General features: G+C 36.1%; 1 protein-coding gene across 1 annotated transcript in view; it reads left to right on the forward strand.

Annotated features, from left to right (window-relative positions):
- The first annotated feature begins 774 nt into the window (after positions 1-774).
- The window catches only part of DICER1 (dicer 1, ribonuclease III), a 59,167-nt gene continuing 38,885 nt past the window's right edge, over positions 775-21,056 (forward strand). The window contains exons 1-7 of the mRNA XM_034061630.1: positions 775-864; positions 7,875-7,940; positions 8,857-8,957; positions 17,785-17,977; positions 18,806-18,968; positions 19,393-19,523; positions 20,412-20,546. Of these exons, the coding sequence (XP_033917521.1) occupies positions 17,834-17,977; positions 18,806-18,968; positions 19,393-19,523; positions 20,412-20,546 (573 nt within the window). The 5' untranslated portion in view covers positions 775-864; positions 7,875-7,940; positions 8,857-8,957; positions 17,785-17,833. The remainder of the gene's footprint in view (positions 865-7,874; positions 7,941-8,856; positions 8,958-17,784; positions 17,978-18,805; positions 18,969-19,392; positions 19,524-20,411; positions 20,547-21,056) is intronic.

The following is a 21,056-nucleotide window of genomic DNA, read 5'->3' on the forward strand; positions in this document are numbered from 1 at the left end:
GCCTACTCAAATAAGGCAGCTCATTTGCTGATAAAAGCAAATGATTAGTCAATGAAATTGAAAGCCAGTTGTATTTAAATATTTAGTTTGCATAATTTAAAATTTTAATTATAACTTTAAGATATATTTGCATTGATTGAGTTGTAAATTCTTTCCAAAGGCACCATAATAGGCATAATAAGCAGGGGGAAAATTATACTACATAATGGAATATACCAGTTAATAAGTTAAATGGTATAGTTACTTGAATATTAATAATGGCTGTGACATTACCCTCTTCCTTAATCAGATGCCTGTATTTGATAGTTGCAAATTGAGGTAAATAATGTCAGTGTGGCAGCACTTGTTTGTAAAGAAAACTGCAAACCAAAATGCTTTTGATAGAAAGGTTAGCCATATAAGAAACATATGTAAGGTTTCCCAGTATAAATCCAGATTAAATTATGGAGTGTTAATACTTTTGATCTAATCAGGCTTGCTGTATTGGGGTGTTAATGGTAATTTACTTTAAAATGATTGATTATTCCCTACTTTAAATTTTTTGGTCTCAAGATTTTTAGTAATTTTGTTTGTTTTCCTTTTGTAAGCAGAATTATCTCAAATTTTCCAAGGTTTTTATTGTGTTCATATTTTTCTGGTTTACTTCGAGAAGCTTGCTCCTTTTCTTTGATTGCCTCATAACTAGATTGTCTTTTAAATGCCAGCAGCGTTTCTTCTGATTCTGCCTAACAGGCTACCAGTTCATTAGGGCTGCTCTGCTCCATCCCCTTCTGTGCTGCTTTATGGATCTCTTCAGAGAGTCTGGGTTTGATTGACCTCTGGAGAACTACATAGTCTGACCTTCTGGAATTGGTCATCTGCAAGGTAATGCAAGGACAAATGAGGGAAAGAAAATATTCCTAATTCAGTTCTCATCGCTAAGTGAAATTATTGAAAGTGTCTGCAGAGCTGCCCAGATTGGAAGAAGGATACAGTCATAACTACATTAGATTGTGTGTGAATCTTATTTTTCTTTTCTGAAATTCAAAATGGTGGAGATGTGTTCTTCTGCTTATCTGATTCTCCTGTCATTTCCCAGCTCTTCTGTTTGTTCGCTTGCTTTTGGATTTGGTCAATTGCCAAGATTTCTGCAGCAAATGTACCTGCCAGTCTGTCACTTATTTTTTGTAGGGCTTGATGTATCCAGAGCAGAAGCTTAGCAGAACCAGCAGAAAGCAGAGATGGTTCAAGCTCTGCTGTTGCAGCTGTCAGGAAGACCTCACAGAATTTGACTGTTTGTTTTTTTTTTTATTTTTATTTTTTCTGGAAACTGAGTTAATGAAACAGTAAAATGCTTCAGTTTTTGTGGATGGTTGCTTGATGTTGATTGTTTAATGTTGCTGCAGTTAAGCAGCCTGTAAAATGACTGCCATTATACTTCTGGTAATTAGGTTGTATTAGTCATTGACCACTTCTGGGGAAACTACAACTGGTGTTGTAAGAACAGGACAGAATTCTTTTGCTTCATATTTTTTGTTGATACTATTGTTACTTGATAACCAATGCTGTGGAGATGGTAATTCCAGGTAAAGCAAAATCTATGGTGATATTTTTAGACAAGAAATTAAAACTAGTATATTTTTTCTGCCTTGAAAATGCAATTCAGGACAGATAGAATTACAGTATTAGAGAATTTTAACATTACAGAATAAAGGAGTTTACTTCAGCTGATGGCTATGGACCAGAATCATGTAGGTATGTCTGTCTTTCAGTGAAATACTGTGCCACTTACTCAATCTGAAATGGAAAGAACCGTAGGAAATTAAGTTGTGCTCAGCAGAAGAATTAATTGACAGGTGCAGTACTGTATTAATTGCTTCCAGAACTCAAGCTAATGTCAGAAACCCTCAACTGCATTATATACAGGGATTTAACTCATTTAAAACACAGTTTCTCAACCCCGAGTGTTTTTAGAGAATAATATAGAAAATGTGGATTTTTTTTTCAGCAGTATTCTATTACCTTTCCTTCTAACCTGCCTCAATAGTAATTGAGTAATGCCTTATTCAATAAACTATGCTTTGATGTCTGGAACAGTCCTTTCATTTGCATAACTGGAGAATGCTTTTGCCTATATGCTCTAATAGCTTTCACTCCATTCTGAGAAAAGAAGGCAAAAAAAATGAACTTATCTTTGCCCCTCAGGTTTCGAAGGTTTTATACTGTTCAACATGGAGTAGCAGCTTAGCTTCTTTTTTTATTAGCCACATAGTATAATACCCAGTCCTATATACGTAATGTGCACAACTAAGATGAAAAATTGTGTTGAATTGGTCTGCACTGGGCTGAAGAGATTCTTAATTGTAATGTAGACTGGCAGCAGGCAAAGATATCTATTAATATACCTAATAATATAATTCAGAGAAATCTCTCAAGGATACCTGATTTATCTTAAGCTATTCTTTTTCATCTTGCATTTGTTCTGCTACTGTGGAAGACTGACAAATGGTTGAGTTGGGAGTGGGTCAGTTTTCTGGTTTGTGTTTGCGCTGAAAGTGTTACTAGTGCTTAGTTGCAAGTGTTGATGGTAGGAGTTACATAGCAACTCTTAACATCCTAGGCTGTTCTGCTGTTTAACCTTGTGCTTTCATAGTTGACCAGAATGTGAATAGCTTTTGGGGGTTGGGGGGAGGGGAAAGCTTCTATATTTAAAGCTTCTCAGTTATTTTTTAGACATCTATGATGCCACATAATGGGGAGAGGAAGCTGTTCCAATTGAGTATTTTGGATATTGAATATTTTTACTTTTCAAAGTCAAATCATGATTATTCCATATTTACTCTTAAACCCAAGACTTCCATTTAAGGCATCTGTTAAAACTAAAGGGATTTTTTTTTTTAATAAATTAAAATTTTTTAAGTTATACAGCACAAGATGAAGTCCTCAGATCTTTGCAGACCATTCCAGTTTCTCTTACCTATGTAGCTCAGGACTGAGAAGAATCAAAACAAGTATGTCTCATCATATACTGGTACTTTTTTGCCACTTTACCTCAAACAGGGACTTCAGCTCTCCCATGGCTATCTTTTCACCTGATAAATTCTTGGATATATGTGAATCAGTTTCAGTGTCATCTCAGTTGTTCTTGAAGGTCAACAGTGTTATGAATAACTGTAATAAGAAAATACTACATGAAGCTTCTGCCTTTATATTCTTAAAAATGTAGTGACTATGACTTCTCACCAGTTTTGAGCCACACACAGTATGTAAATCTGTGCTTTATGGGGAAATATTGAAAAGTGCAAGATTGATGCATATATTAGTTTAACTGTAAAGAATGTAAAGAAACAATAATGTTCTATTCGAAATGCATATATTTACGCAAAAGGAAACAACAGTATAACATGCTGGAGCTTATTAACATGATGTTCATTGTATTCAACTAGGTATGTATCATCTAAGTAGCTGCTTCTGTGCTGAGGCGTAATGCTTCAGTAGGAATAGAAGTAATAAAAGCAGCTCTTTTCAGTTTGACTCAGAGAGAGCCAAATAGAAAGCATTAAGTTAAGGATTATTTCAGTTTTTATAAAGGGAAAATTTAAAATACCTGGAATACCTGTAAAGTGCTTCATTGTGCAGAGATTTTTAGCATTGATCCATTAATGCTGCAGAGTGCACCACACTTGTTAATTTGAGATTAGAGTCATGTAGATAATTAACACTGGCCGGGTTGATTCTCAACTCTTAAAATAAGAAATGGCTCCACATAAAAGCCTTTTCTGATGGCTTTGCACACAAAGTTGGTTAGCCAGATGGATAAATTGCTAAGAATTTCCTTTTCTAATGGCCTTTTCCATTTTGGAATCAATTCAGATTGTTTTACAGTCAGGCACATGTATTCTTGTCTTGCAATTATAATGTGGGAAATTTTGCCCCTCATCTTGTGTGAGAGCTCTTGCAACAATATTTGTATTCCAGGGTGGTTTTGTCTGCATCTTAGACATACTCTGGTGCTATGCAAATGTCTTTCCAGTGGTTCAGTATTGGGTTGTTTGCCTGTGGGTTTGTTATTTTCTTTTCCCCAATAAAATGTAAGCATTAACAAAGTATGGGGGTGTTTTGGTTTTGTTTGTCATGTTTTGTGCCTCCCTTCTCATCCTCCACTCCTCCCGCTATCTCTCTGTAGATTTGATTCTATGGCATCTGAGCAGCTTTTGATGTCTTCTGGAAGCAAAAATAGTCTTTATACCACATATTTTATGGAACTTAATATTGACATCAACCCAGCTTCACATGAAAGAAAATTCCAGTAGCGTGCTGGCAGCTTCTTTACAGGAGAAGAACATGTGCAGACACGTAGGGTGAGAAGCCTTTCTTTTTTAGGAAGTTAGATTAAAAGCTTCAAAGCCCAAAATGTAATTAGAGTAAATAATGTGCCAACCAGTACATATACTTGTGTATTTTAAGGTTGCATTAGTATGAGTTAGTTTGATGCATCATTAATAATAAACATTCTTTTTTTTAAAAAAAGAGCCTATCATTTTTATACTGATTCTTGGGTGATACAGAAACTGATATTATGACCATCTGTAGATTTGAACACTAATTTTAGACTTTTTGGAAATTCTAAAGTGTGACTTAAAACCTAAATGTCTGCAAGTCTTGCATCATGCAATTACTGACTTCAGAGGACAGCCTTTTGTAATGTAGGGATCTTGGTAATTTTGGATGTACTGGCACAGAGATTACAGAAAACTGCCGAACACCCATTCATGTTTTGGGGAACTTGACTTTATGCCACATGCAGAGAAAAGATTTATGTTTATGCAAATAATGGGATTGAAATCCCCACTCGGGGTTGTATTCAGGAGGCAGCTGCTGCTTTTACTTATAAGCAAGAATAATTGGTGCTTTGGAACTGTACTTGCCTCACAGCTTGCTCCCAGGTTGGCGAAAAGCGAACTCCCTGCCCTGATGTGGGCTTAATTGCCTTCCTATCGAATGACGTAGACACCTGAAAAGCTTGAAGCTGACCTTTAAATAAGCTAAATCACAAGCAAATAATTTGTTACCCAAGTAAAGGACCAAATGATAAATAAATTCACAGATCTGGTAATTTATTTCTTCTTGCAATAGTGATATAATTATAGTGCAGTTACTTATATATATTAAGATCTATAAACTTAGATGTGATTTTTTTTTTGTGGGATAATTTTCAAGCAGTAACCCTGAAAATGTTATATTAAATAATTTAACTCTAATTGCTGTTAAATCTATTGTGTTTGAGTGTTCAGATTTTTTTATTTATGTCCAGAGTGTAATCTTTTATTATTATTTTTTTCCTGACTTCCATAGAGAAGGATTAGTTCTTTGGATGCTAAGAGTATTTTGTTTTGGAGTTAATCTGAGGCACTAGAGAGTTTGTATTGTGGTTTTTGACTATTATTGTTTGTACGATAATAAAAGAAAAATATTTTTAAGGTTGCTGGAATAACACTTGGAAGAGAGGATGGGTCCTGCTTTATAGTCAGCCTCTCCACCCCCCCCCCCCCCCGCATCTGCGACCAGCTATAATTATAGAGAGACAGGATGCCAGACCAGACAGACTTTTTCTTCCCAGTCATAATGGTAGTTTTTGTACCTTACCCTCTGCTGCAGGGATTTGATTCTTGCTGGAATTCATTTGTATTTGCACGATAATTCATCATAGTTCTGTTGCGAGTTTAAGAGTCCAGTTATATAGGTCTTCTCGCAAGATAAGAACTTAATTTTCAAGTTGCTAAGTTTGAATAATGGTTTAAATATGAACGTCATTACTGAGATGGGGGGAATAGTTGATTAATTTCAAATTGTAGATGTTGAAGAGCAAGAACCTTGATAATCTGTGTTTCAGGCTCAGCGTTTTGCCAGTAATATGCCTGTAGGTCTTTTTTTAATAGCAGCAGCACTTTTTTAATAGTTAGACATCATATTAACATGATTATTTTAAAACACTGCATTACAAAGCCTGTTGATATATTCTGTATGCTCTGGTATATTTAAGTACTTAGGTTTTGTATTAGCAAATGTGAAGTAGCACACAGCCAAGATACTTGAAGATCTTGGCCAAGACTCGGAGAAGTAAGTCTTGGTTAATTCCAGATTTCTAGGGCACAGGAGCTTTGTGCAAGTGAATGGTGTGTCACTTCTTGGATACTTCTCTTGATGTCTTTATAAGAAGTGTTTGGGTTTTGGTTGAGTGTTGGGTTTTGTTTTGTGCCTTGTTTTTTTTTTTTTTTCCTGCTGCTTTCTGAGAGTATTTGGTGTGACACAAATGGCTCATTATCTTGGAACTCTCACCTTCCTACCTTTAGATAAAATATGTGAATGTTGAGCTCTTAACAGTTCTTAATAGCTGTTACTTTATTTGCTATGAAAAAGTAGGGTTAGTGTTCAATAGAAGAGATTCTAGAAACCCCATCGATTTTTTTCCCTTTTCAGCCCTTTGCTTGCTTTTAACAAGGTCTCTGGTCACTCTAGAGTAAAAAGATTTTCCTTTTTAAATGTGGTAAAAAAACTCTTACGAGGTTGGACTCCAATGCTGTAGTTAGTAAATGCTGAAGAGGTTGGTTGTTTGCTGTGGTAACCCCTGGCTGTGCCCATGGTCCTCTGGGATCCTTGGGAAGCTGCAGATGCCTGTGGCCTGCAGTGGTCCATGGTCAACCCTGCCCAGCTACAGGCTTTTGTCTAAGTGGGCACCACTACCATTTAGATGCTAATGTGATATAAGCATGGCGTTTTGTGCTAGAACTTGACTGCATCTCAGGAATGTGGCCTGTCTGGTTTTATATTGGCTTCAGCGTTAAAAGGGCCTACTGTAATTCATGTCTGCCAATCGGTTAAAGCTGCAGTCTTCTGTTGTACGGCTTTGATATGCCAAAGGAAATTGTTGTGGTTGGTGGAAAATTACATGCTTTTTTTGGTTCTCCCAGATCTTACATCCGCATCTGTGTGCTTTGTGTTTGCCGTCTATGAGTAGGGAATAAAGTAAATTTGCTATGCGAAGTCGTATGTGGCATTAGCTTTGCTGACAAGACCTGAACCTTTTCTTTCTGTTCATACTTATTATATAGTGGGGTAACTAAATTTATTTATTGTTCATTTCTGGTTTTCTTGCAAATAGAGAGTGGAATATATTTATCTGTTTCTACTGTAGATGTGGCAGTTTTCTGTTCAGCTATTTTGTGGTTCAGTGGAATATATATTCTGGCTCATGTTTTAGAGACAGTGAATAAATGAATAAGCATAACAGGAACATTTACAGTAAGTTTTAATTGCTGCAGCTTAGCAGAATTTAATGTATTTTGTGCAGGAAAAAGGGATGTAGGTATGGTGCAAATACAAACGCAAAATGCAGCCCTGGGAATAAAATTTGTGAAGGTCTGTTTTGTACTTGAACTCAGGACTGATCAGATTTTCTGTGCTGTGCTCCCTACATATTCTTGTAAAAGAAAACAATAGCTGTTTCTTTATTTTGTTTTCTGAAAACACATTCTTTAAAATACCTTTTTAAAATGTGCTTAATGATAATTTTGGTCAAGATTTCAGTACTGTATTAGCTGAAACATGTGGAGGGAGGACAGGGGAGATAAACTGTAAGTCTGGTTTGACTCAGCTCACAATTTAGCAGATAAAACAAAATATGCAAATATCTCCTGAGTGCTTAAAGCTGATCTTGCAGACACTGCCTGTCTGTACCCAGACAAAAAAGGACATACGATAATTAGATTTTGAAGGACCATGTGCTACTGCTACAGAGCTAAATATTAAAATGCAGGAAAACAGACTACCACATGGCACAGTTGATTTTTATGGTAGTTCATGTTAAAATGCTCTCTTCTTGTATTGCTTTTTAGGTTACCTAGGGTGAAACAAAATTGCAGGCTTGGAGACTCTGGAAAAGCTCAGCATCAGCATTTGAGGTAAAAATGAACATACTGAAGTAATCTTGGGAGTGTCCTCCTTGTTAACTTTATGGAACTGATTGGAATGGAAGTTTTCATCAAGATTTTTGCATTTAAGTTTTCAGTATCAATTTAAAAAAAAAAATGACTTAATCACTCTTTAGGTCTGGGAAAACTCATACTTTAGGTGAATATATTGTAGAATTTTTTTATTTTAGATCTTGAACTCTGCAGGTCTGTTTAAATATGTTATTTTTGATATAAATTGTAGTTTTATGAATGGTTAATGTAGCTATGAAATTCTTCGTCATGAATTACCATCTTCCCTAATTTTACTTGTTTAGCTAAATGTGATTTTATGTAAATAACAATTTTAATTGCACAATATTTTTTACTTTTGTTAAAAAATGTATTGATGAGCTCAGGAAGAAATGGTTGTTGCTTTTTCATGAGTTTACTGTACTTATGCTTTCAAATTGAAATACTTTAAAGAAAGTATGGATTACAAATTTATTTTTGTTTTACATTTAAGTCAAATGAAAATATATGTTCATGGAGAAAACAGTACAGTTAAACAGAGCATAGTAAAATTAGGTGGAACATATTGCTACAGTGTTTCTCACAGCCAGGTTATCATAGTAACCTGTAAATAGGATTAGGGAAGTGGGGTTTCCTTGCACATTTAAACTACCAAAAATTGGCTTTTAAATCACATTTTACATTTTACGTTTTAAATTTTTCTTTCTAATACTAAATTAAAATAATTAATGTTCAGGATGGACTTAAATTGCTTATTTTCTGTCATCAGGTTATAGTGTAGTCTTGACACATTTAAATGCTTATAAGCAACTGAATCACTACAATTAACCCTGCTATTGTAGTTCCCTTTTGAAATCACTTCTGTACTTCATAAGTTTTGTTGTTGTTTTTTAAGAGCCGAAGCTTGCAAATTATGTGATAAATCTACAAGCTGATATCATGATGTCAAAGTGCAGTTCGGGAAGCATAAACACAGAGACTGCGGAAATTAAAACGGTAAGGTTGTGCTTTGCAGTGTGGGAGAAGCAGGTTTTTAAGCATTGCTTCACTGCATTCTTCTGTCTTATTTTTAAAGCTTCTTCAGGACCATAGAGTAAAGTAATTTCCATGTATAAGATTACAGAAATTTAATGTGAATGTCTTGGAAAAGAATAATGAAAGTAGCTATTTGTAGATGGTTAGGTACAGCAGTGGCACAGATTAAAAAAAGGTGTCATGAAACATGTGCTTTGATATTTCTTATGAAGCAGAATACTATTAGAAAATATACTCAGTTTCTTAAAATGGGGTGTGTGTGTAAATATTTATTGTGGATTTTATATTCAAATGCAGTTGTGTTGGTGAAATACAATCCATTGGGGGAATAGAAAAAGTGGGAAGAGAAAAGAGGAGCGATACAAAGGGTTAGAATTGAATTTATATGTTGCTCAAGATAGAAGATACAAAATAGAAATTGAAGGAAGTAAATGGCAGGTAAATTGTTAAAGCCTTAGCTTAAATAGTGTGCTTCAGTTTGAAGTACAAGTTCAGCAAAAACAGGGACAGATGCTGGCCAGTTAAAGAGACATAAAACAAAAATTGGTATGTGGTTTGAAAACATAGTAATGAGCACACAGAAATGTATCTAACTTCTCTGGTCCTCACCTTGCCGGATGCTCAACGTTTTATCTTGTGCTAAGGAGACAAAAGCAGAAGAATCTGCATAGCACCAGTTTTGCACCACTGATTAAGTAATTACATGGTTAGGATTGTTGCACTGGGCCTTATACATATCATTTTGAAAAATGAGAGCTTGTTCTAGAATCTGGTTGAATGTCTGAATTTGTTAAAGGAGAAACATCCACTGTTGTAAACTACTACTCTGCCTCATGTGCACTGGTTGTCACTATAGGTATGCTAGAAAACTGGATTTTATTTTCACATTTTATTTCTCTACTAGTAAATGCTGTACAGCCCACATATGTTATACTGATATCTAGTGGTATAATCCACTATAGACTGTTGAAGTGTACAGCAGCACAGCTTTGTTGGTGTGAACTGTGATCTTCTGGTTCTGTTAATAAAGGTAGACTAATTGCAACAGAAACTGTTTATGAGGCTTTTGCCTCAAATGTGGGTTTGGTCATACCTGGTGAGTGAACACTAAATTTAGGACTTGAGGGGTTGTGCGTTTTTCTGAGTCTGTTAAGTGTCATGTTTACTCCATTTCTCTTATGTATACAGACATTTAGGATTCTTGACAGAAATTCTAGCTGTTAACTATACTGTATTGATTGTAGAAATGCTTCAGAAGAAGCTCATTCAAATGTAGAGCCTTAGTGTAATCTTCATTTAATAATCTCTTTAATAAAACTTTCCTGAACAACAGAAAATAGCCTTTGCTACTTTGGTATGCTATTAGAGACCAGTGTTCTGCTTGTGCTGTTAGACTGGTTCTGTATCAGGAGAAATAGAGCAAATTCTTCTAGTTAAAGAGCAACATCCAAAATGAATATTGGTGATTATGTTTAAGAATCGGATTCCCTGGTTTCCCTTAGGGATGCTTACGTTTCAGTTTTGTAAGCATTTGTGCATTCTGTTTACACTTCTTGAAAGGGAACAGATCTTAAGTATGATTTTATATTTAATATTCTAAGACCAAATATAAGAATTGTTGCTAAGCAATGTATGTGGTAAATGTCTTTGACGGGTAACAGGTGAGAGCCTTGTGCAGCTGCATTGTACATTAAAGGTAGCATAATATTAAAGAGATTTCTCATTCATCTTATTGATGACTCTTACCTGTTTGACAGTATTTCTGTACTTTAGATCTTCTGGGCCTAATGTTGTTTACAAACTTTGAGTTTTGAGTTGGGAACAGAAATCTCAATGTGCTTCTATTTTGGAGTATACTAGATACCAGCTGCTAAATAAAGGGGCAAAAATTCCTTCCCATGAAAATGAAACTTGTTAATTTGTTTCCAAGATGTTTGAGTTTTGGACACTTACCCCAAACCCCCACACTCTCTCTCCCCTCCCTCTCCCCCCCCCCCCAATAAAAGCTGTGTGTGGGTTTATGTTTGGTTTTTTTTTTCGTAAGTTCTCTGAGAGAACTGAAGTTACAGGAGTAATATTCACGAAATATGCTTGTGTGATGCTTTTAGAATATCACGGGAAAAGGCAAATCCTTTTAAAAAGTACACTTTTTAAAGCAGATTTAGAAACCAGATGGTGTCAGAATCCTTGTATGTTTACCATCACTTGGGCAAAACCAATTCTTGCCACTGACTGCTTATAGTGTAAGTAGTAGTCACTTTACTGCAAACTTCTGCAGTAGCTCATGCAGAACATTCTCAGTGAATATTTTTGTTTTGTAAATTAACATTTACATTCATTTTCTACTCTGTATTTCATATCTGTAACATTTCACAGTTTTCTTTCTGTTTGGTCCTCCATTACCAAAGTAAGAATTTTCTGTGTTCTACCTTTCAACGACTTAATATTTCATGTATCAGTTGGACATAAAACTTGCATATAAAGAATGTGGTATTCAGACTCTTCAGGAGTGCATGTAAGAGAACATTCAAGCAGCAAGGGTTTTTTTTTTTCTTTTCCATAGATCATGGTTTATTTGCTTTAGAGTAAATGGATTTTTTTTTTATCTTTAACCCATTGAGGTTGACATTTTTTGCTGATGTTGAGAGTGTCTTTAGACCATTATTGATTTTTTGTGTCACAAGGATTATATTGGGTACAAATTTACAAATCAGTGCTAGTGATGAAAGCAAATGAAATAAATTGCACATAGTCATAATAAATTTTTGATCATAATAGGAGATAGTTGTAGCTTTGCATTAACTTGATAATTAATATAATACATGCACATGGTGGTGAAAACTTGAAAGATGCATCTGCAGGGCTCTGGTCTCTTATCTGTTTACTTCAGTGTCACTCCATGTTTTAAACAGTCCTTGGAGCAGGGCTAGATCTGGGATGTCTTATTTCAGGTGCCCTGCTTGGTTTGGTTTGTATTCCTTAGTGCAGTAAACCTTGATTTTATAGATTTTATTTTTTTTAATTCTTTTGGGGTGGGGGGAACACTTTTTTTTTTTTTTTTTTGCATCAAAGGACTGCTTCGACTTGGATATAATCCTGTGACTGAAAAACCTACAGCGTGGTTCCAGAATAACTGTAGTCTGGAAGAAATGGCTGTTAAGTGTTGTTGACTGTTCATGCCCTCATGAACCTTCATGAAATTCATGTTCAACCTCATGCCCTTCTGAAATTAAATTCCTTAATTAGTAGACCAAGGGCTTAGTTTTAGCTTTCCAGTTCACTGTTCACATAAATATTGAAGTAAGGACACGGAGTTGTGGCTATTGTTCTTAAAACTGTGAGCAGTAATGACCATAAAACTGGACCTTTCAGTATTATTTTAGTAGAACAGGTAAGCTTGGACACTGCTGTTTTATCCAGCTTCTGTAACCTAGTCTAAAATGACAGAAGGCGGACTTGCTTGCTGTGTTTCTCCCTCCAGATCTGGGTTCAACAAGTTCTTACAGTTTCTTGGTCTTATCAGTTTTCAAAACAGCACAGTGAATAATATGGAGCATCTTAGCAGGTATGTTTATTACTCTGGCTGAGCAGGACTACTTGGGGTTTTTTCTCTGCTTCTCTGTTAGCTGGTTTCAGCTGGCTAGGTTCAGTTGACTTCTGTCTACAGATTCTGAACACATGTACTTGCATCTCAGATGTTTTCAATTTAAAACCTGTTCTTCAACTAGATGTGTGTTTTCCCTTTGTTATTTCTAGATGGTCCTGTACTCCTTTTCTTTTATTGAAGAGCATGGTATTTTTCCTTGCTATTGAAATAGCAACTTAGAATGATACAATTACTTCATTTTCTGTCTTACTCCTGTAACAATGTTGACATTGATCTTGTCAGATCTTGTATACTTAAAATAAAAATCATACAAATGAAGGCCAGTACTAGGAAACTTCAGCATAGCAGGAAGTAACATTGGTGGTTTAGGCAAGAGAACTTTCACTTTATATTTGAGTTAGCATACAGTGGAAGAGGATTTAAACTATTTCAAGTGTGTTCCGCTTCGTTTGTGCTTACTCTTCAAGGTGCAAATGTGCGTGTACTTCTTCCTTTGCACTTCAGAATTTTTTTCAGCAGTGCTTTTTGATTGTACTTTAGGGCAGGTCTTTAATAAGAAGATACACAGAAACCGAAATTGTAGTATATGTTGGTTCACAGATCTAGCTGGAACCGTACATAATTATAAATCCTCTTGCTTCTTGCGGTGGGGTAGCTGACTTAGTATCACTGTGGTGGTGTGTAGCAAAGGAAATAAGATTATTTGTGAATATTAGATTCTATGCTTGTTTTTTATTAGCACCTTTCTAAAATAAGGTTGGTTTTCTTTTCTTGATTCCCTCCTGGTGATGTGATGCAGCTATCTTATATGTTTCCAAAGTTGTATTTATGATTTGGAAAAGAAACACAGAATAGGTGGAATAATAAACAAGGAGGAGGCAATGCTGACATGAAATAATTTATGAAACTAAAGTAGCTGGGTTTGGATAAAAGAATGCTTGAAGAATTGGCTTTAACTTTTACTACACAAAAGTCTTGTTCTGTTGGTTATTTCCTAGTCCCTTCTAGCTTTGAGTAGTTGTGACACTGATGAGGTATAATTTTAAACAAACTAAACACTAATTGTATTTCCACATGGGTTGCTATATGTAAGTAGAGAAGCAGACCTGAGACTGTTCCAGTGAAATACTCTAGTCGTGATAAACACTTTGTGTTCTTCAAAGGATTTTTTTGTTTGTTACCAGTTAGTGTGATACTTATTGGAATATAAAAAGGGAAGCTAGATACATCAAAGGAGACCTCCATCTATAACCTTGGGGGGGAGAACTGGGGATGTCACATTTCCCTATGTTTTCTCCTTTCTCCCCTCCTCATACACATAAGCTGTCACTTCATAGAAAAGCTTCACTTATGTTAGCAGTGACCAATTTCCAAATGCTTTCAGTGAGTGGCTGGGAAAGATTGTGTATCATGCTACTGTCCTTGCCACATGACTGATTTAATCTGATTAGTCACATACTGATTAACATCGGTATATTTTATGGGCAAATGCTCAGTAGATCAGAATGTGAAGGGTGACCATCTTTGCTGTGTGCAGTTGTATAGCACATACGCATTTTTCCTCCTGGTTGTGTGCCAAGACCTAGAGCTGTGGAATCGCAGTGGAGGAACAGCCATGAAGGCACTAGTTCCAAAGAGGGAGTGAAACAGAACATCTACAGTTGTGCCAGATTTGAACTCTATAAAGTTACTAGTTGAATTGTTAGAACAGAACCTGTGTGTGTTTATATGCATTGTTTGAAAGGTATAAGACCAATTTAAAAATCTACAGGAGTCTTTCTGTATTACAACTGAACTGAATAACTGTGTTACTGATTTTATGTGTGCAGACTATGCTGTTTTCTAGTTGCAGCTAAATAAGACAATATATTGAAGCATTTCACCCGTTCAGATAATCTGAAAGACTCAGTAGTTTAGGTTGCAGGATGGAAAAAGTAATGAGAAGATCTGCATGAGTTTGGAGATCCATTCAAAAGCCACTGAAAAAAAAATTGGATAAAATGTAAAGAACATTGTTTAGTGTATCTTGTGAAAATATACATTCACCCCTTTTCTTGTTTGGTGTGGGGTTTGTTGGTTTTTGTTTGTTTGTTGCATTTAAATGTGCTTTCCATAAAGAAATACTGTATTTGATAGAGGGGGAAGTATATTTATTGTTGAGCCAAAGACCAGGAAGTTACAATTACTCTCTTTCACTAAGTAGTGTTTACTGTTGAATGTTTTGTCTTCAAAAGTCTTCAAATAAGTATTCAAATAACTCAATAATAAATAAATCAACTCAATACTTCAAATAAGTATTTATATTATGATATATACACTTTTATACCTGACTATTTTCTATGAAATGGTGTTACTTGTACATGAATCTCCAAGAGGAGTGATTATATAATTCAATGTGTTGCCTTCTCTTTATTTTACAAAATATGCCTGAGATGGAAAACTAGAGAGAACTAGTCTGATCTCTTCTGTCAGTGATTCCCATAGTTATTTAGTATTAGTTGAATTAGAGTATAAATCCGTGTTTACGCATGAACCAATTATAATACTTAAAAATGTTGAATATACAATAAGGAACTAAAATGTTGTATTAGGTGAAGACTGTGGTAAATAAAATTTCATCTTGAAAAGAAATCAATGCCTTTAATTGTATGGCTTTACTTACAATCTCTCAAAGTGGTTATTTCTCATAACCATTAGCAGTTAATAGTGTCTATTAGATAGAATCATAGAATAGTTAGGGTTGGAAAGGACCTTAAGATCATCTAGTTCCAACCCCCCTGCCATGGGCAGGAGCACCTCACACTAAACCATATCACCCAAGGCTTCATTCAGCCTGGCCTTGAACACTGTCAGGGATGGAGCATTCACAACCGCCCTGGGCAAACCCATTCCATTACCTCACCACCCTCACAGTAAATAATTTCTTCCCTATATTCAATCTAAACCTCTGCTGTTTAAGTTTTAACCCATTACCCCTTGTCCTGTCACTACAGTCCCTAATGAATAGTCCCTCGCCAGGATCCCTGTAGGCCCCCTTCAGATACTGGAAGGCTGCTATGAGGTTTCCATGCAGCCTTCTCTTCTCCAGGCTGAACAGACCCAACTTTCTCAGCCTGTCTTCATATGGGATGTGCTCCAGTCCCCTGATCATCCTCGTGGCCCTCCTCTGGACTTGTTCCAGCAGTTCCATGTTCTTTTTATGTTGAGGGCAGCAGAACTGCACACAATACTCCAAGTGGGGTCTCACGAGAGCAGAGTAGAGGGGCAGGATCACCTCCTTCGACCTGCTGGTCACGCTTCTTTTGATGCAGCCCAGAATATGGTTGGCTTTCTGCGCTGCAGGCGCACACTGAAGCCAACTCATGTTCACTTTCTCTTCAGCCAACACCCCCAAGTCCTTCTCCGCAGGGCTGCTCTGAATCTCTTCTCTGCCCAACCTGTAGCTGTGCCTGGGATTGCTCCGACTCAGGTGTGGGACCATGCACTTGTCATGGTTAAACTTCATGAGGTTGACATCAGCCCACCTCACAAAGCATGTCAAGGTCCCTCTGGATGGCATTCCTTCCCTCCAGCATATCAACTGAACCACACAGCTTGGTGTCATCGACAAACTTGCTAAGGGCGCACTCAATCCCACTGTCCATGTCACCGACAAAGATGTTGAACAAGACTGGGAACTTCACCTGACTGCCATGATTTTTCAAATATGATGGCCAGTGAGTGGCTTAGCAACTTCATTCGCCAGCTTCTTCAGGATCCACAGTTGGATTTCATCAGGTCCCATGGACTTGTGTACGTTCAGGTTCTTAAGATGGTCTCAAACCAGATCCTCTCATACAGTGGGCCCAAGTTCTAGATTTTCACAGTCGCTGCATCCACCTTCTAAGACTCAGGTGGTGCAGTCAGAGCCTTTGCCAGTGAAGACTGAGGCAAAGAAGTCATTCAGAACCTCAGCTTTCTCCAAACCCAGGGTAGCCAGTTCTCCTGAAAGCTTCTTTTCTTGTTTTTTTTCTTTCTCACTGCACATTTGCAAAACTGAACCAACTTTTCTGTTCTGTGGAAAAGCAAGGGCACAATAGAATGATAATCAGCTTTTCTGAACTTATGTCTAATGAGTGATGAAATTTTAAAACATTAATTTTATGCATTTCTCATTTTGAGATTGATGCAAAAATGAATATAGGTAGAGCACCTGGGAATTTTTAGGGAAACTAGATTTTGAAAATACTGTCTTGTTGAATCTGGTATGTATCTGATTTGAATTGAGGGAATTTTCTGAGGATTTGATGCAGTATGTTTGTATTCTACTTCAGCAATATTTTTTATATTGTCAGGACTTAGTTTCTGTGGGCAGGGTAGATATTTTTTTTCTAAACCTCTATCATTCCTGACAGTTAGCAAGCATTTTAAGAAAAGCCCAGTGATGAGAGCTTCACTGCCTTAGCAGGAAAGTGTTTTCCATAATAGTCATCAAGTTGTGAATGGTTTGTTTGTTTATTAATTAGAATATCTTTCCGGAAATTGGTGGTTAACCTGAGAAGCTTCCCTTTCTCCATTAGTCCTTACCAGAGTTGGCAGCGATTATTTGTAATTCTTCTGCCAGTCCTTAAACAGATAAGCATATCAAGATCTATTGATTTGAAAATACTGAGGTTCTTGTGTAGTTCCTATTCTTTTCCCACAGTTTAGGATAAAGTTCCTGTTTGCACATATGTAAAGTTTTAAGTGGTCATAGGGACATTTTGACTGGAAAGAAAAATGGAAAATGTGATGCTTATTTATGTCTGTGCTCTAGAAAATTAATATTTTTCTTTCCTGAAGTAAAGGTAAACCAGCTTTATTATTTAGATATCTGTTAATATCTGTTCTTAAAGATGTTTTAAATGGGATTCTGTCAGAGCATTAATGGAGCTTTATACTGAAATGTATACTTGTAAATTCAAATGCATAGAATTAATTTCACTCTCTAAAGTACATCTTCTTTTTCTTTGGTACCTTGATGCACACATCTTTTAGTGGAAAAGTGCCTGTAAATTTCAAATTAACATTTTCTGCTGAAAATAGTATGATATTAGCACATACTAGAACTAAAAGCAAGTAGTGTCCTTTTCTTACACTAAGTTTTCTCTTCTTGCTTTATATTGTGACTGTATTTAATACTGTTCCTTTTTCTTCTTGTAGTAGGCTGTGCTGGAACAAAAATGCAATGAAAGAAACACTGGATGAATGAATGAAAAGCCCTGCTTTGCAATCCCTCAGCATGGCGGGACTGCAGCTCATGACCCCTGCTTCCTCCCCAATGGGTCCATTTTTTGGACTACCATGGCAACAAGAAGCAATTCATGATAACATTTACACGCCAAGAAAATATCAGGTACAAATGATAATAGTAATACAGTAACATAAGAAAAAATGTGCAATGAAATCCATTAATTTAATGGGAAAAGAACTAGAGCAGCTGTAGAATGTGCAGTGTTGTGCACAGTCTAGGCGTGTGTCCCTCGCACCTCCACCTGTTGGGAGTTAATTGTCTCTCTTTTCCTTTTGCTTGGCTGTGTTCTATGTTTGCAGTATTCCCCATTCCTCCTCCTTAGTTTGCTCTAATGAACAGAATATCTGTTAAGCTGAATATTCCTTTCCTGCTTTCTGCAATGCTGTTAGGGACAAATACAGTAAACATTACACTGCCTCTCAATTGTATGCATACAACTATGTCTTCTTCCACCTCTGACCATTTGTCTTCTACAAAGTAAATCTTGATTTATGTTTTTTTTCCCCCACGTACTGGTCAAAGGAGCTCAGTAATGTCAGTAAACCCCTCAGAGCACTCTTGATTTTCATTTTGTTAAGGAAAGCTATTTCTTATCTCTAGAATTTCAGTTCTCTTTGCACTGCAGAGGTGCCTGAAAACTAGCATTTGGTTAGTATTACTGAAAAAACTTGGATCGCCTTGAGCTAATATACTTGCTTATTTGGTGGAATTGATATATACAGTTAGACTTAAAAACTCGAGCTTCTTTCTTCACATAATGTATTTAGCAACACAGTCATCTATTACAAAGATAATAGTTACTTAAAATAGCAGCAAATTTGCTATTGTCTAGAAATACTGCTGATTTGTCTGTAGTTTATTTACTGCTTATATTATTTCTGTCAGTTTTTTCACTGCATTGCTGCAAATGAGGATGTTTTTTAAACCTAGGTTGAACTGCTTGAAGCAGCTTTGGATCATAACACAATAGTCTGCTTAAACACTGGCTCAGGGAAGACTTTTATTGCAGTACTACTCACTAAAGAGCTGTCCTATCAGATCAGGGGAGATTTCAACAGAAATGGAAAAAGAACTGTGTTCTTGGTCAACTCAGGTAAGAGGAAAAACACATACTGAATTCCTAAACATGTTGCTAATATCTTCATTCCGTAATAGAAGTTGTGTAAAAGTAAAGTTGGGACAAACTTTATGCAAAAGTCTTCAACAGAAAGGATGTGATACTTTTCATCTTTTACTTCTAATCCATTTAATATAACCTGTTTATGACATCTTCTGTTTCCTGGTGTGAAATTAAGGCATCGAATATGAAGTGTAATTTAGTTACCAATCTGTTCTCTTGCTGTGGTTTTACCTGGAGGCAGTTATCATGAATGCCTGACTTAACATTAGTCTAAGCTGAAGATTGTTATCACACATGGTGCTAGGTAACATGACACTCATCTTGAAAATTAATGTATGAAAAGACCTTTATGTGATTCAGATTTTTTTTGTTTGTTTTTGTTGTTGTTTTTTCTTAGCAAGTCAAGTTGCTCAGCAAGTGTCAGCTGTCAGGACACATTCAGATCTTAAAGTAGGAGAGTATTCAAGTTTAGAGTTAACTGAATCATGGACGAAAGAGAAGTGGAGTCAGGAATTCTCTAAGCATCAGGTAATTTATTAAGTATAAATTACACAAGCAGAATCTACAGTAAGTTGGGCTTGATCTGAAGTGATTTCTTCCAATTATATGTTAACTTTTTCAAATTCAGCATATTTGTAGTATTTGTATGTGAATTTTCAGGCAAAGCATGTGTAGGCGTTCTCAGCCCTTTCTGTTATAATCCCTTCTCCCTGCTTCCCCCCAACCCCCTCGCTCTGACCCAGGTATCCTGCAGTAATAATACTATTTATCATTTCTGTGTTTTTCTCTCCAGTGTTTAGTAGTGGTTGATAAAATGTCTGAGGAACTCTGAAAAATGAAAGTGTTATGCTTAGTGGAGTTCTAAATCTGCATAAAAATAGTGCATAATTTTGTTTAGAAACTTTATCTGTGATAATGTACAAGAAATGAGTTTTCCTTTAAAAAAGAATTGATAATATCCTGCTTCTGTAACCATTGTAGGTGCTTATGAGTTTATGAAGAACTGTCTTTCTTGCCAAGGACATGATGACACATAAGGGACACTAACTTGTTTTGAATTTAATGGCATTTGTTCTGTGTGGTCTTGCTGCTGTTAATATCATCTGATTGTTGTATTTGGTATTTTGTTCTGGTGTTTTGGTTTGTTTTTTTTTCCCCTAAGGATGTGACTGGTGATATGTATGTGTGTGCCAAATGTATCAGTCTTTCATACACACACACACAACCTTCAGACAGAAAACTTTCTCAAATAAAGAATGTCTATTATTGCTTATCCTTACCTTTTGTATATAGATGAATCAGAAGAATTTTTGCTAATACTGTCTAGCAAGACCCACAGAACACTTTCCTACTTCACTTTGACCTGATACGGCTTGAACTTTTCTTATACTGGCACTTGTTTTTTCTTTCATCTAGGTTCTGGTTATGACATGTCATGTTGCTTTGACTGTTTTGAGAAATGAGTATTTATCCCTGTCAAATATTAATCTTCTGGTGTTTGATGAGTGCCATCTTGCAATCCAGGATCATCCATACCGTGAAATTATGAAGGTGGGTTTCCATTGCATTAATGTTTTCATCCTTGTTTGAGGAGAAGTCTGGGGAGGGGGGGGGGGGCATGGGGCTGGCCTGGAGAAGTGGGAATCATTTAAGGTACCTTTGCTACCAAGGAAAGATAATGGTGGAAAAAGTGTTTCAGCTGTTGTCATGAGTTAAGACTTTAGTAGTATTATGAGAGACATTGTATTTTACAGTGGGGATTGAAGAAAAATCTGACATTAACAGAAAAGATAAGGTATCTTTATAGAATTGGGAATTTTATAAATTCCTTGATAAAATATTTGAGTTTGCAAATAGGATGTACTAATCAGTTTTAATTATTTTTCAAATACTGGTTTCTGGAGATGTTTGTAGGACTCCTTCTGGGATATTCTTGGCTTTATGTGATATTTGGCTTATTCAGTGTAAGAAACCTGTATAATAGATGTTGTTTCAGATCTCCAAGTTTATCAAGAGCATGTGTCTTTAATTTTTTTAGATGACGCTTTAGTTTTTAGATGG

The sequence above is a fragment of the Melopsittacus undulatus genome, chromosome 4 (genome assembly GCF_012275295.1).
Source record: "Melopsittacus undulatus isolate bMelUnd1 chromosome 4, bMelUnd1.mat.Z, whole genome shotgun sequence".
In the NCBI taxonomy this organism is placed as follows: Eukaryota; Metazoa; Chordata; class Aves; order Psittaciformes; family Psittaculidae; genus Melopsittacus; species Melopsittacus undulatus.